Genomic DNA, 16297 nt, shown 5'->3' with positions numbered 1-16297 from the left:
AGTGGGGCACAAGAAAGACCCTGTAGGGCCCTTTCTTCTGCATTGCTTTGGTCTAAGACATAGTTCTTAATGCTGACTGCACCTTAGAATCACTGAAGAGCCCTCACTCCTGCTCCTCCCTAAGTAACCACCTCCCAAAACATAGTGTGTGTCCCGTGGGAGATAATCTGAGGGAATAGACCCATGTGAAAAGATTATCAGTGAACATAATAGTGCTTCCATGCCCATCCCCCTCACTGTCTTTGAGAGGCTCTATCTTGCCTCATGGAGCTGTCAGTGGTCACTGGGAGAAAACACTCTGGCCCCCGGAAGTTAATGGGGTTCCTTAGGAAGCAGTATCTGCATGAGGTCTCCCCTGAGAGTGCCTGGCCTTCCTGCTGGAGCGCCCCCCGTGCTGCACTCAGGGCAGATGAAGGCAGGCAAGGAGAGACAGACTCACCCTCCCCCAGAGCCTGGGGGCTGAGGCTCACAGCAGGAAATCCAAGGCTGCTGGGGAAAGGGAGCGGGGACTGGGAAATGCACAGAAGCATGAAAAGAAAAGGGTTGGGATCCTTCCTTCCTGGGACCACATATATGTTTGTGCAGTTTTCTCTACATAGAGGCACCTGGCCAAGGGTTTCAGGGTGAGGACTGACCTCAGCCCACACAGAGGGTTTTCCTCTACGATAAGCCATGTCTGGGGGCTGTCGACCCCATAGCCCACAAAGGGGTCCTTGTTCTTAATTTGCAGAGACACTGACTGGGGCCTCGGGGGATGGGGGCTGCTATCTCCTGCCCTCCTTTCACACCCACCCTCCCTCCTCTTTCTCAGGCTCCATTCTGAGGGCTCCCGGTTAAGGCACCCTTCCTCACTTTCTACTCGGGGTTGCTTTTCCCTAGCTCAGAACTGAAAGCGGGTTTGATTCTACTGACTCAGACCTTGCTCCAGAATACTGTTTCTCTAAGAAGTGTGGGAACCCTCAGCGGACCAGTGGGAGAGAGCAGTGTGCAGTTAGAGCCAGGCACAGCTGAGACCCATCTGCCCTGTCCTGTGGCAAAGCCTCCAGCCCTGCCTTCCCCTCTCCAATGATCACGTGGCATGATGCCCTCTCCCCACTTTACTTTGTCCATTTTTTGACAACAAAGAAGAGAAAAGGGGGGAAGTTCGTTTGACTTCTCTCTAGAAACCCTCAGTACTGTGGGACTGGCATGATGGTGGGTGAGAGGGAGCAGGAGATATCAGTGGATGAGGTGCCCAGAGCCTGGAAATTCTGGAGCTAAAAGCTCTAGTGAGGACTGCTCTTGGTCCTTATCGCCAAAGTTATTTCTTGTTTTTTGTTTAGATTTTTGTATCTCAGTGTCTACAGCAGTAAAATGTGACCTAAACCAACTATAACTCACAGGGATACTAAGGTGAGCTGATATTAGAATGAAAGCATTATGACAACAATTTTAAACATTCTTCAAATAATCCATCTTTTCTTTGGGATACTCCCACTTTAAAAAATAGTCATCATAATCCACATGTCCCAGAGAGACATACTACATATAATAGCTGTGTAAATAAGGAATCTCTGGACTTTGAGATTCCCCTTGTGGGCCTCTGGAGTGGCTACAGATTAGTTCATGTCAGAAGGAATTCATTCCCTTCTTGGAGGTTCAGAAAGGCTTGCCTCCTGCTACCGGGTTTCCCCTTCAGGTCAGCACTTCCGTCTTAGCCAGGCTGTAGCTAAGGGACCCTGAGTGTGTGGGATTGATCAGCCTTGCAGCTGATGGAGACCTCGCCATTGGATTCCAGCTTCTTTTTGGGGGTACCATGAGCCACACAGTAATCCCTGGTCCAGCTTAGCACTGGGTTGTTTTACCCTAAACTGCCACCCTCTTGTCATTCCTGGAGCTGAGTGAGTCACAAATGTTGTCCCTCATCCCAGTTTTGGAAGCTAGAACAAAATGTGAAAGGCAAAGTGTTCCAGCCTGTGCTGGAGCCTCTGAGGCTGGGGAGCAGAGGACGCACTCACAAATCATTCCCCAGCTACCAGAGAGCTGCATGGGAAACGCCCAGAGAAGAACCTTAAGACAAATGTGTGTAGAACTCTTCAGCTGGATTTATCGGCCCAGCTCAAAGAACATCATCATAACCAGGATACAAGAGAAGAGTGTTCAGGGCAAGATGGTTGAACTGAGTCTCAGAGCTTGGTGGTGGGCAGGGACACCATCTGTGTTGACCCTGCAGATACTAAACATATCTGAGGTGGTTAGTGGAAAAACTACTCAACACTAATGGCAAAGCTTCTCTTTTTTGCTTACCCTTGTGATCAAGTGGGGTTTTAGATCTCCCCATGATCTCGTCCTCTGTGGCATTCAAGTTCTGGATCAAAAAGTATGTGGTCATTTTCCCTTTACCTTTCACTTCGATTTCACCCCTCTCAATGATTTCAAACCCTTGATTTTTTAAGGCACTGCACAGAGAAAAAAAAATGCATCAGACATCAAAGATTGTGGGTCTGTAACTCAAGAGTTGGCTACAATGCAAAGGGCTACTCAAGAGGAAAAGTCCAGGACACAGGACACACAACAGCAGAGGAGGGAGGATCCCAGACATCAGCCTGCTGAAATGGGACAGAGGCCGTGGGGAAAGTGAGGATGAGATATTCTGAACAGGATGCCACAGGCCAAAAGAGAGCACAGGGACCCACCAGAACCCTCCCAAACCCTGCCACCAATTTTCCTCCCTCCAGCTCACCCCTCATCTGGGCATCTCTCACGTTTCTACACACCATGCTGTCAGTGCCCGTGTGGACACCACCTTTCATGGTTCTGCCACGTAAGGCTCTTGGGTATCAGTACTCTTCTTTCCATCTTCCCCAAGTGCACCATATACCCCACGCTTGCTGCTATGCTCATCCTAAGTACCCAAGCTTTCTCCACCATAATTTCTGTCTGCAGAGGAACTGAAGAGGAGGACTATAGGGTAGGGACCATGAAAAGAGACAGAGCTACAGAGTAATTACAAAATGCTTTCCTGTTTATTTATTTACTGGCCACCAAGTGATGTTGGAGAAAAGCCAAAGAACCACTCAAACCAACGAGGATTCAAATTCATGACCACCTGCCTCGGCAGTCCATCGAGCCTTCCCTTGTCCTTGGCCAGGTTGGTAGAGAGTTCAGACCTTCACCACACTCCTCATGTGCCTCCATTTGGCATCTGCTCCCCTCACTTTTATGCTGGTGGCTGTACCTCCTACTTTATGCCCTGATTCATCTAGAAAATTACATTAATTACAAGTGAGAGCCTGTGACTTCTCACCCCATGACCACACCATCCTGTCCCCCAATCTCTGAGGATGAGGTATCTTTCTTGTCCAGGGGCTCCTCACACATGCCCCCTTCCCACCACCTCTGGGCCTTGCTCCATTGGCCACCCCACCCTTATCTTCAGCTCCCACTCCATTTGCCTTTCTCCTTCTGCTTTTCAGTGTGCTTATGTCTCTTCCATCCTAAACAGAAGCAAACAAACAGCCTCTCACCTGCTTTAATCCTATAAAATTTTCTCTTCTTTTTATTCTTCAGCCCAATGTCTATCCCACCATTCTACTACAAAGACTTTTGAGAATGTCCCCAAAACCTCTAGTGAGTATTTTTCCGTCCTTATTACTACAATTGACACTTTTGTTCAATTCCTCCTTCCTACAGTCATCCACAAGAGCGCTTCTCACCCTGAACTCTCCTGGTCCTTTCTGACTATTTGTTCTCCGGTCTCTTCCCTGGGCTTGTCTTCCTTCTATGCCACTTAAATGTTGGTTCTGCACAGGATTCCTTTCTTTTGCCACTGTTCTTTGCATACTGCATCCTTCCCTGGGTTGATCCCATCAACTCTCATGACTTTAATTACCACCTATATGTTGCTTACTCCAAGTCTGGATCTTGAACAACTCAACTCCAAACTTCATCCATCCATTTTGTGGTACCTCTAGCTGAGTGTTCCACAGTTCCTTTGAACCCAATGTGTCCAACCTGAACTCATTGTCTGCCCCTGTGATCTGGGATACTTCTCATTTGTCCCATTGCAGATGGCGGGGCCACCATTCAAGCCCTAGTCACCCAGAATGGAGACCCGGGCTCCTCCCTTCTTCTCCTCCCCCATTTCTAACTAGTTTAGCTGGTTTTATTTTCCCCCATATTCCTACCACTAATGTTCTGATTCAGATCAAACTCCTAACAGGTCTCATCTATCTCATTTTCTGGTCCTCAAGTATGTCCTTTCAGGGTCTCTAGAGTGGTCAGTGTCAAATAGGACCCTGACCCTGTCACTGTCTTCAACCTCACACTCCTTGGGGGCTTTTCCTCACCTACGGCATAGGGCCCTTGCCCTTCAGCAAGGCATGTGCAGCTCTCATCACTCCTGTCTCATATTTTCCAATACAGAAAAGCTCAGGTGTTTATAGTTCTCTGCACCTCTTCTACATGTGAGCCTGTACCTGCTTTTTACTTCCAATACCCCAATTTTGGCTAAATTTTACTCTGGAACTCCTTTTTCAAGATTCAGCTCAGGAATCTCCTTCCCGAAGTCCTTTTTTATTACTGGGTCAAGCACCCTTGTCTGGGCTCTCATGGCACCCTCTGTGACTCCCTTGGGGATAAGAGTGCAGTAGTTAAAGGGAGGACTGTGAACCCTGACTTCGTGGGCTGCATGTAGGCTATTCTCCTTCCTAGCCTACCTGGTCCTGAGGCAAATGATTAACCTTTTTGTGCCTTTTCTTTCATGTACATAATAATAATGTATCTTCACAGAGCTGTTGCAACTGTAAATGAATTAACATATGAAAGAATTTAGAATAGAATGTGGCCTATTGTAAGTGCTCAAGAAACTGTATAGTTTTATGCACATATTTATCATTGTACTCCTCTCACTTTAAAAATAATTAACTGCAACTTTTCTTTTTTCTTCTGCTAGACCAAAGGTCAGCACCCTTTTTATATAGAAGACCAGCGAGTAAATATTTTAGACTTTGTACATCATATGGTCTCTGTTGCAGTGATTCAACTCTGACTTTGTAGCATGACATCAGCCATAGACAATATGTAAATGAAAGCGCATGGCTGTGTTCCAAGAAAACTTTATTTACAAAAATGAGCAGCAGACTAGATTTGGTCTATGGGGTAATAATTTGCTGTTCTCTGAACTAAACTACATGCTCCTTGAGAGTAAAAACTGTGTTACAGTTAGAAGCGCAACAAAATTTATTGTCTGCCACAATATCTTCTGAAAGCCATTGAGACATGGAAGAAAAAGCACGAGTTTCCTCCACTATCTCGTCCCATGGCTGCTAGGCACTCTATAAGTTCTGGAAAGAGGGAGGGACAAAGGAAGGCTTGAATAAATGGAAGGCTACCTGTAGGCTGTGGGGCTGAGGTGCACTTTGTTGGGAAGCCCATGACTTTCCATCCTAGAAGCTGTGTTCACAGTGTCACCAAACAAGCAGTACTGTGGCATCTTGTCTCCTACAACACCTGCTAAGACTGGTCCAGTGTGGATCCCCACTCTGATCTGTACAGAGAGAGCATCACTGAAAAGAGACCATCTAATACTCTTGCTTTTATTTGTAAGTTGAGATACAATTTACATAAAATTTTTAAAAAACTGATAGTAAAGTGTTTAGCTCCCTGAGTTTTGACAAGTGCTTATATCCCTGTAACCACCAGCCAAAATAAAATGTAAACTAGTTCCATTACCTCGCAAAATTATCTTGTGCACCTTCTAGTTAAGCTCTCTCCCCATCTTCTTCAGCAGAGATGACTACATTCTCATTTCTTTTTTCTCTTTTTTTTTTTTTTTTTTGAGATGGAGTTTCACTCTTGTTGCCCAGGCTGGAGTGCAGTGGCGCGATCTCAGCTCACTGCAAACTCCGCCTCCCGGGTTCAAGCAATTCTCCTGCCTCAGCCTCCAGAGTAGCTGAGATTACAGGCGCCCGCCACCACGTTCGACGAATTTTATTAGAGATGGGGTTTCACCATGTTGGCCAGCTGGCTGGGTTGGTCTTGAACTCCTGAACTCAGGTGATCCACCTGCCTAATCTTCCCAAAGTGCTGGGAAAATAGGCATGAGCCACTGCACCCGGCCTTTTGTGTTTATTTTACCAAAGAATGATTTGCCTGTTCTAGAACATCACATACGTACAATCATACAGTATAAACTGCTTTTTATCTGGTTTCATTTACTCAACATAATGTTTTGAGATTCATCTATATTGCCTTACATATCAGTAGTTCATTATTTTTATCACTGAATAGTATTCTATTGTAAGAATACACCACATTCATTATCCAGTCTCCTTTTCATGAACATTTAGATTATTTTTCAGTTTGAATCTATTAAAATTAAGGCTACTATAAGCATTTCTGTACAGATATTTTTGTAGACACGTTTTCCTTTCTCTTAAGTAAATACCTAGAAGTGGAATTTCTGAGTCACAAGGTAGATACATAATTTTATTTTTTAACAAAACAAACAAAAAAACTACCCAGCAATTCTCCAAAGTTGTTTTACTGTTTTACATTTCTATCAGCAACGCAACACTTTCAGATGCTCCCATTTTCACCATCGTTTGGTCTTCTCCAGGGTGTGAAATGATATCTCGCTGTGGTTTTAGTTTGCTTTAAATTGGTGACTAGTGATGTTAAGCACATTGTCACATACACATTGGCCGTTCACATATTTTCTTTGGTAAAGTCTGTCCAATTTTTTGCCTGTTATAAAAATTGAGCTGTGTGTCTTTTATTGTTAATGTGTATGAGTTGTATACATATATGTACGTATTACAAATATTTTTATCAGTCTGTGGGTTTGTGTATTTATTTTCTTTAATAAGCAGAATTTTTTAATTTTGATGAATGTATTCATCTGCTTAGGCTGCCATAGCAAAATACCATAGATTGTGTAGCTTAAACCATGGAAATTATTTCTCACAATTCTGGAGAATGGAAGGCCAAGATCAAGCTGTGAGCAGGGTTGGTTTCTCCTGAGGCCTCTCTGCTTGGCTTGTAGATTGTCCACCTTTTTGCTGTGTCCTCACATGGTCCTTCCTCTGTGCACATGCATTCTTGGCGTCTCTTTATATCCAAATTTCATCTTCTTATATAGACATCAGGCACATTGCATGAGGGCTCACTCTTAAGGCCTCATTTTACTCAGTAAAGGCCCTAGCTCCAAAGACAATCATGTTCTGAGGTACTGAGTACTAGAGTTTCAAAATAAGAATTTTGGGTAGGACACAATTCAGCCTGTAACAATGAAATTTATCATTTTTTTTCCCCTTCATGGTGAGTGCTTTCTGTGTCCTATCTAAAAAAAAAAAAAAAAAAAAAAAAAAAATCATTTGCCCCAAAGTCATGATGCTATTCTTTATTTCCATCAAGAGGCTTTATGATTCTAGATTTTATGTTTAGATTTGTGATACATATCAAAAGATCTTTTTGTATATGGGGTGAGGTAGAAGTGAGGTACATTTTTTCTTTCCATATGATATTCAGTGGTACCAGAATCCTTTTTTTAAAAACAGGTTGCCTTCCCCACTCAATTGTTTGATGACTTGGTCAAAAATCAATGGACTAAACATGAGTCTATGTCTGGACACTCTGTGCTGCTCCAGTGGTCTCTTTTTCTGCCCTTCTCCCAATCTAACTCTGTATTTTTTTTCTGTTGCTTTAGAATAAGTCTTAAAATTAGTTGTGTACATCCTCCAATTTTGTTATTTTCTAAGATTGTTCGGGTTAGTCTAGGTTCTTTACACTTCCATATAAATTTTTAAATTAACCTATGACTATTTTCTAAGAAGCTTGCAGGGATTTTGTTTGGTATTCTGCTGAATCGATACATCAATTTGGGGAAAACAGACAGCTTAAATATATTGAGTTTTCCAATGAATATGGTGTATGTCTCCATTTAATTAGGTCATCTTTAATTTCCCTAAGCAATATCTTGTAGTTTTAAGCATAGAGGTCATGTATATCTGTTGTTAGATTTATTCCTAGAAATTTAAATAATTTTATTTTCTTTTTATTTCATTTTTCAATTTTTTTGTCCTTAGCATATAAAAATTTAAATAATTTTCCTGTATTTATGCTATGACCTTGCTAAACTCATTTATTAGACCTTGTAGTTTCCTGTAGTTTGTATAAGATTTTCTAGGTGAACCATTATTTGTTCTGTGAATAATGATAATTTTATTTCTTCATTCATTTCCAAACTTAATGTCTTATATTTATTCTTCTTGCCTTAGTGCACTGGGTAGGGTTTTTGGTATACTTAACTAGAAGTGGTTGTCTTTGTATTTATTCTGCTTGGGTTTGCTGAGCTTTGGATATGTGCATTGATATCCTTCATGTTGAAAAATTCTTAACTATTATCTCTTGAAATATTTCTTCATACCCATTCTCACTCTGTTCTCATTCTAGCATTTCAGTTACATATATAGGAGTCCATTTGACATTGTTCTACAGATATAGAGTGCCTTGCTCCCCTTTTTCACTCTGTTTTCTTCTTTGAATTTCAGTTTGGATGATTTCTATTTCTCTGTCTTCAAATTCCCTCATTTTTTTCCCTATTGTGTCTAGTCTTTGTTAAGCCCATAAAATTAATTCTTTATTTCTGATTTCTGAGATCATAGTTTTCTATTAGATATAGATATAGATGTAAATATAGATAGTATGTATGTATTTCCCATATCTTCACACTTGTTTTGCCTCTTCTAGACTCTTTAAAATATTTATCAGACTTATTTTAAAAATTCTATCTGATAATTCCAACATCTAGGCTATTTTTGGACCTGCTTCTATTGACTATTTTCTCTATTGGCTATCCACTATATTACCATTTTCTTGATTCTTCTTGCATCTCATATTTTTTATTATTTAATTGAATGATCCATATTGTGGGTGAAAATACAGTAGAGACTGAAGTAGATAACATTTATCCCCCAGAAAATGTTACATCCCTTCAGAATTAGGCTGCTGGAATGGGGAGTAATCTAATCCATATTTGAGTTGGGTCAGGGCTTTTCTGGAAATAATGGTAGATTCCATGCACCACAGGTTTCAAATATTATGAAGGCTGAATCAGAACTTTCAGTACAGCAGAACTTAGAATCTGAGCACCAGCAAGGCTCTGAGGACCTTGAGTGTTGTACAGCCCATCCACCAGCTTTTGGAGTTGTAGGAGATCTCCTTCTGCAGTACAGTCCAACAGTGAGATTTTCAGAAGTCTCTTTGCTCTTCAGTCCCACCCTGGCTCTCTGTACTTTGGGAAAATTTTCTCTGCCATTCCTCCTTGCCCTCAGACTTCAAAAGGTCATTGTAGTGCACTTGGTGAAGATGAAGAGTACTTCAGCTAGATTTCTCTCGGTTATCTTACTCTAACATTAGCCTTTAATGGGCCACCGTTTTGCATTTGGGAAAGGCCCCAAACACCTCAGGGACTCGGGAGTTCTCTCAGCTCTCCTCTCCTGTCCTAGTCTTTGGCTGACTAACCTGCCACACTTGGCCTATGAGGAAGAGTTGGTAGATGGGTCCAGACTCTGTGTCTGCTGCTCTCTGGCATTGTAACCTGTTGTTTCAGTCCTGTGACCATTAAAAACCCACTAAAATTTAGACGGGCTTATCCCTACCCTCACCTCTGCAAGGTTACTTCTCCTGCTGCCCTGCCAGGATTGAATGCAATTATGAGGGTCTTCTCTTTGAAAGGGTTTGTTACTACCTGGAATTTAGTTTACTTTGATTCCTTTGCTTTCTGGTGGGGAATAAAAATAAAAATTAAAAATTAAAAACTACTAGCATGGGAGCAACAGTCTCTTGCAGCTTTCTACATCCTAATCAGATTGCTTGTTGTTTTTACTTGCTAGATTTTCTTCTCCTTGAAATAAAATTATAACTTCCTCTAGAAAAAGAGGATTCTCTGAACCCTTCAAGGCACCTAGTAATACTGTCTCATACATGGACAGATCTCAGTAAATGTATATTAAAGCTATCTGAATAAAATAATAGGATATCTCAGTGCAAAATAATTTTTAAAATGTAGAAATGGCAGCACAATTCTGTTAAGAGAGAAAGTGTTTCCAGTTCTTTCACCTACATCCTCGGATAAACCCATATGATATGCTCTTTCTGGTGGATATTTAATGATGCTCCTAATTATGTCCATATTCTTACCTTGGAATTGCTAACATCTTTTCCTGTTTTTTTCTTGGTAAATCCACCTTGAGTGTGTCCCAGAATTCACTGGCTATTTCATTCTTATTGGTATAGCATTATTTTCATCTCTAGTGCTATGCCCCTTTCATACACACATGCACACACACACACATGTGCGCGCACACACACTCACACACGCACACACGTGCATGCACACACGCGCACGCACACACGCACACGCACACACGCACACGCACACATGCGCACGTACGCACACACGCACACACACACACTACACTTTCCATTTTTATTTTTATTTTTTCACCAGTGACTTATACAAGGGTCCCTTAACTGAAACATTTATCTCTTATCTAATGTTCTTATATCTCTTCCCTCATTACCTCCCATCCTGATTTTTTATTTATTACATTGGATTTTTATTCCACTGATGCACACAGTGTTTGCAATGAGTCATTATGGCAGCTGTCTTGTTCTTGTGACTATCTAAGGCCAGCTTCTACTTAGAAGACTACAGTGAATGCTGTAGCCATGAGCTGCACTGCTCAATGCTGTAGCCATGAGCTGCACTGCACTGGTCAGAGTAAGTGCAGCACATTTTCAGACTCTCCTGTAAAAAGGTTATAATGTGGAAAAATCATAGTCCATCTTATAATTGGCTTTATTTTGAATTGACTCGTTTATTTTGAATTTCTGATATTAGCAAGAGAAGGATCTAGAAATCAAAGGCAGACGGACGCCACTCTCAGCCATCCCAGGAGCATTAGGATCTGCTGAGCCAGCGGAGGAGGACATTCATTTTTCATCTCCAAAACTGTTCAACTTTTAGAGTGTGAACAAACTTCCAGACTTGGAAACATACTTTTCTGTGAGAAAGGCGAGCAGATGTCTCGCTAGTGGCCACGTGGTGGAAGGAAAGCCATTCTGAATATCTTATGGCATCACGGTGCCTGGCCTGCTGACTGCAGGCAGCTTCACACCTCAGTCTGAGTTCTGAACCTGTCAGATGGCATGTTGGAGACACAATTTCATAAGCAGGAAAAGTTGGCTGCTCAGTAAACCTGAACCACTTGTTGAAATGCTTGAACAAAAAAGCAGGAATTATAAATGAGCTGGGTTTTAAGATGGATTGAGCCCTGCTAGATAAATAGGAAGAACTGCTCAGCACTGTCCTAAATTACTGACAAAGGAAGCTTACAGTCAATTGTAGGAAAACCTTGAGCACTACAGCCTCCTCTGAAATTCGAGAAAAGTTGAGACTATAGTAGCCTTAGGAATATCTCTATTAGGAACATATGCAAGAGAAGAAAAGGACTAGGATACATTACCCATTTTAATGACAGCAACTTACCCAGTAATCACCTAAGCACATAAGCAGAAGTTTACTTTTGTGTGTGAGATGTTTGGCATTAAGCCAAGTACTCAGTTGCCCTCTACCTGGATGGGTTCTCCAGTAACAGGATTCATCACTTCCTTTGCAGAAATTCTCATCCCCAAGGCAAAATTAGCCACTCTTTGAGCATGGCTTCCAGTAGGCACTGGTACTCCTTCTACCACCATATATGCATCTCCTATTGTTTCTACCTGTCAGGAAAAAAAAAATAGGTATTCAGAGGGTTTCCTTCATGCACTAAACATGTCACTATGCTTTTTTTCATTTTGCATATATTGACAAAGGGACTATATTAAAGCTGGTGATTGATTCTTTGCTAAGGGTATGAGGAGCACGAGGGAGGAAGTGAGAAGGAAAAGGACTCAGGAAACAACCATAAAAGAGCCAAAAGGCCTTTCTGCTTTGGGTGGAAACAAATTCCAGAGAAGAGGAAGGTCCTGGGGTAGTCATGTGATACTATATATGAGATAACACATTGTTTGGATTCGACTTTCTGCTGAATTTAGGAGTAGGAGAATGATGCTCTAGGGCAACAGTGTTTGCCCTTCAAGGGCACCAGAGTGCCATCTTAGCACTGAGTATTGTAAAAAGAATTCCTAAAAACTAGAATTCCTAAAATACTTCCCATTCCCTTTCAGCTCTTATTCTGAGCCCACACTCATCCACACCAAACCCCAGACCAGTGAAGACAGAGGCAAAGGAAGACTTAGAATCAAGCACTTGCCCTGCGTGAGCACGCTGTGTAACACCCCACACTGCACAGACGCTTACTTTATAGACGGCGTGCACACTGGTTAATCTGTCAGACTTGGAGTACATGGAGTTCAGCATGTTCACTATGTGTATAGGTTCACAGGCAGCACGGATGTCAGTAAATGTCACCACATCGCTGAAAAGAATCGTGCAGCTTTTAAATTCTCCTACAACAGAAACCAGGTATCAGTGAGAACCAAGGAGATAGACTAAGAAGTTCATGAATTCTGGATTCAGAGGCCCTTTGAGAATCAAACCTGCCTGTGGCTTGTGGGAAAAGGAGCCAGACACCATTCCGCATTCAGCATCACTCAGCAAACGTTTACTGAGTGCTTGCTGCAAGCTAGTCACACTAGGGGAATCATATCACAGGGGGCAAGCGGACCAGGCCCTCGCCCCCAAGGAGCCCGCAGTCGAATGAAGGAGACAGAAAAGTGAACAAATGCTTCTAGTAAGATGCAACCAGTGCTGTGGGAGGACAGAAAGGGTCCCTAGTAAGTGGACCAAGCAGAGCCTGAGCTACAGGAGACATGGGGACAGGGCCGACAGAGACTGGTCACTGTGAAGTGGTAGCTCCCCGTCTTTGTATGGCAGGGAAGCTACCTTGTCCTTAACACTTGTTTGTAAGTCATGCCCCTGATTCCACCTTGGCCCCCATTCATGCTAACTTCCACATAGCAACCAGATGCCCTGTTTAAGTCAGATCTCCCATTCTTCAATCTCCAATCTTTCATGATTCCATCACACTGAGAGTGCAACCCAATGCAACCCAGGCCTGACCATGGCCTACAGAGGAGACACCCCACCTCTGTCCCTGCCACCTCTCTGACCCTATGTCCCTCCGGCTCCCTCCACTCTGGCCACACTGGCCTCATGGGGTTTCTCCAACATGCCAAGTGCCTCCTGCCTTCGGGCTTCTACACCTAAAAAAAGAGGTGTTTCCTCTGCCTGACAGTTTTCTCAAATATCTACAGGGCCTGTTACTCACATTTCAAATGTAACCAACTCAGTGAGAATTCTCTTGACCACCCTGTATAAAATAGCCCCTAGACTGGCTATCCTCTTAGCTTGATTGCCTTCCACCCACTCCATACACATGTGACGTTATGTATATATATATGTGTGTGTATGTGTGTGTGTGTGTGTATATATATATATATATATATTTGAGAGAGTCTCGCTCTGTCACCCAGGCTAGAGTGCAGTGGCACGATCTCGGCTCACTGCAACCTCTGCCTCTTGGGTTCAAGCAAATCTCCTGCCTCAGCCTCCCAAGTAGCTGGGCTGTCCTACAGGCACACACTGCCACGCCTGGCTAATTTTTTGTATTTTTAGTAGAGACAGGATTTCACCATGTTGCCCAGCTTGGTCTCAAACTCCTCAGCTGAGGCAATCCGCCAGCCCAGCCTCCCAAAGTGCTGGGATTACAGGCGTGAACCACTGCGCCTGGCCCGATATTTTGTATGGAATGGTTTATTTGGTTTTTGTCTACCTCTGCATTAGAATACAAAGCTCCATGAGATGGAAGACTGTCAGTTTAGATCTCTGCTGTATTCCAAGCACCTAAAGCAGGGCCTGGCACATAGTAGATGCTCAATAAATATTAAGTGAGTGAATCAATCACTCCTTGAACACAGCCGGGTGCCTACTTTGTTAGTTAAGCCTCTAGTTGTAATTCCCTCTTTGTGGAACTTTCTCTTCTCCTTGGCTTCTGGCCTATCATCCTCTCTTCATATTCCTCCTAGCTTTCTGATCTCCTTGTTTTATATCTTTCCTTGGCTTCTCAACCTTCTTAAGTACTAGATGTTCCCTGAACAGTAATACTCCACTGTCTTCTCACTTCCTGTCCTCTAGGTGATCTTATCCACCATTCACAGAGTCTATGATTAACCCCGCCCACATTGCAATAACTCCCAGATGTATAGCTCCATGCCACAATGTTCCCTTGAGCTCTCACTAAGATTCCTACCTCTGATCATCCTATGTGGAGTATCCCACAGACATCTCCAGCTCAGTGGTTTTAAAATAGACCTTATCATTCTCCCCCAACCCTGCTCTTCTTTCTGGCCCTGCCTTATGATAAATCATCCCATTTTTCCATGCAAGAAGCCTCAGACCCATGCCTGCTCCCTCTGTCTTACCGTCCCCATCTGGTCAGTGGGGAAATCCTGCTGATTCTTCCTCAGGCTGCCCTAGTTCAGGCCTCTACCATCAATCAGCTGCGCCCTTACGGGCTTTCAGCCCCACCTCACGCATTCACTACACTGCAGCCCAAATTGGATTTATAAAACTCATCATGTCACTTCCATAATAAGAGAAGAAACTTCAATGAATTCTCACTGCCTACAAAATAAAAGACAATTTCCTTTTCCTTAACAGTCCAGATTAATCACTGCATCACCTGAACCTCACCCTACCCACTCAGCCTCACCAGACCCCACTTTTCCACATACCTCATGCTCTGGGAACATGCCTCCTGGTATTTATTTGCACCTTTGCTCTTAGTAGCCCATTCTCCGGAAATGCCTTTTTCCTCTTTGCTTGCTGAAATTCAGCCTCAAGGCCCAACTCAAGTGTCACACACTTTTGAGAGGTACCTCCACAACCCCAACTGGCCACCCTATCTCTTTCTCTCCTGACATCTCTTTATTATTAATTTCCTTGTTCCCGTGTTGCCATAGCACCTTATGTGATGGAAAGAGTATGGATTTTGAAGTTAGATGGCCTTAACACAGTTACTTTCCAGCTCTTTCACTTATCAGCTGTGCTGAATGTCAATTTGCTCAGCGTTATGGCATGGGCAATACCTCCCTCATAGAAATGTTGAGAAAATTTAATGAAACAGCACATGTAAAATGTCTGACACGGATCCTGGCACAATAATTTCTCCTTAATGCAGATTAATTTCTTTTCCATTGGTCGTTTCTACATCCATGAATTTATTCTGCATATATCTATCAAACTCACAAGTCTGTAAACTCCTCTGTGTCCCCAGATCTGGATCAGCACCCTAGCACAGAGTAAGTTCACCAGGCACGTCTGGTGAATGAACACAGGCCCGTGACAAATGGAAAGTGAGTTCAGGGTAAACACGGCATCCCTGCCTCCATAAATAGTATACTGTCCCAGAATGATCCTCAGAGGAACGCTGTGATTTAACCGGTGTGCGAGTGTATTATTTTTAGTTACAGTTAAGAACCCTACTCATTGTCACTGAGTAATGAGGCCAGTCTCAGGGTACATCCTTGCATTCTTAGAGAACCTAATGTGTATGTAGTTGACACCCATTTTTATATAATTCATGTTTTACTCCTGTATTATTTTTATTATTATCAATGTAGAGAGAACAAAGCTGAGAATATACAAGTGGAGTAATTATCCCAAGATCATGTCACTTACAAGTGACAGAACCAGAATTCAAAACCACTTCTGTCTGGCTTCAAAACCTGTGGCCCTGACCACTAAGACATACCACCTTCTGCTCAGAGGTGCCCGTGCAGGAGAGGGTGCCTTACCTGCAGACACCTTTTTGCCCTCCCTCAACTGGTTGGCCACATGTTTGGGCAGAATGGCATAAAGCAAGGTCTCTGTTTTGTTCTTTTCAGTGGCCAAGTGCTTGGAGAGGACCCGTAGCTCTTCCTTCTTCTTCATTTCCAGCTGGTTGGACAACTCTATCTTAGCCAGCCGTTGCTGGTTCAGGAGGATGAGATCCCTGGTGGTGTCATCGGGTCGATGTCAGAAAGATGCATATTGAGTCTTCCAGCTCGTACAGGCTGTGGAGCTTCAGAGAGCACAGGTACACCATGCACCGCATGGACTCCATCCAGATCATCTGGCCTTGCCATCATGGAGAGAAATTCAACAATATTGTATGTCACCAGTAGGGGCTGAGACGAGCTCGCTGGACAACCAATCATCTCCCACACTGTGTGCTTCTAGTCACTGCACAGTCACGCTCCTTCTCTTTTA

At 43.1% G+C, this 16297-nt stretch overlaps 1 protein-coding gene across 1 annotated transcript in view; it reads right to left on the bottom strand.

Moving 5' to 3' along the window:
• Positions 1-16297, bottom strand: part of LOC105545768 (guanylate cyclase soluble subunit beta-2-like) — a 65586-nt gene that overhangs the window by 4986 nt on the left and 44303 nt on the right. Inside the window, 7 exon segments of the mRNA XM_011988797.1 lie at positions 2287-2438; positions 5373-5527; positions 11620-11766; positions 12347-12495; positions 15844-16059; positions 16062-16079; positions 16082-16165. Of these exon segments, the coding sequence (XP_011844187.1) occupies positions 2287-2438; positions 5373-5527; positions 11620-11766; positions 12347-12495; positions 15844-16059; positions 16062-16079; positions 16082-16165 (921 nt within the window).

The sequence above is a fragment of the Mandrillus leucophaeus genome, unplaced genomic scaffold (assembly GCF_000951045.1).
Source record: "Mandrillus leucophaeus isolate KB7577 unplaced genomic scaffold, Mleu.le_1.0 Scaffold338, whole genome shotgun sequence".
Taxonomy (NCBI): Eukaryota; Metazoa; Chordata; class Mammalia; order Primates; family Cercopithecidae; genus Mandrillus; species Mandrillus leucophaeus.
This window is presented reverse-complemented; position numbering and strand designations above follow the sequence as displayed.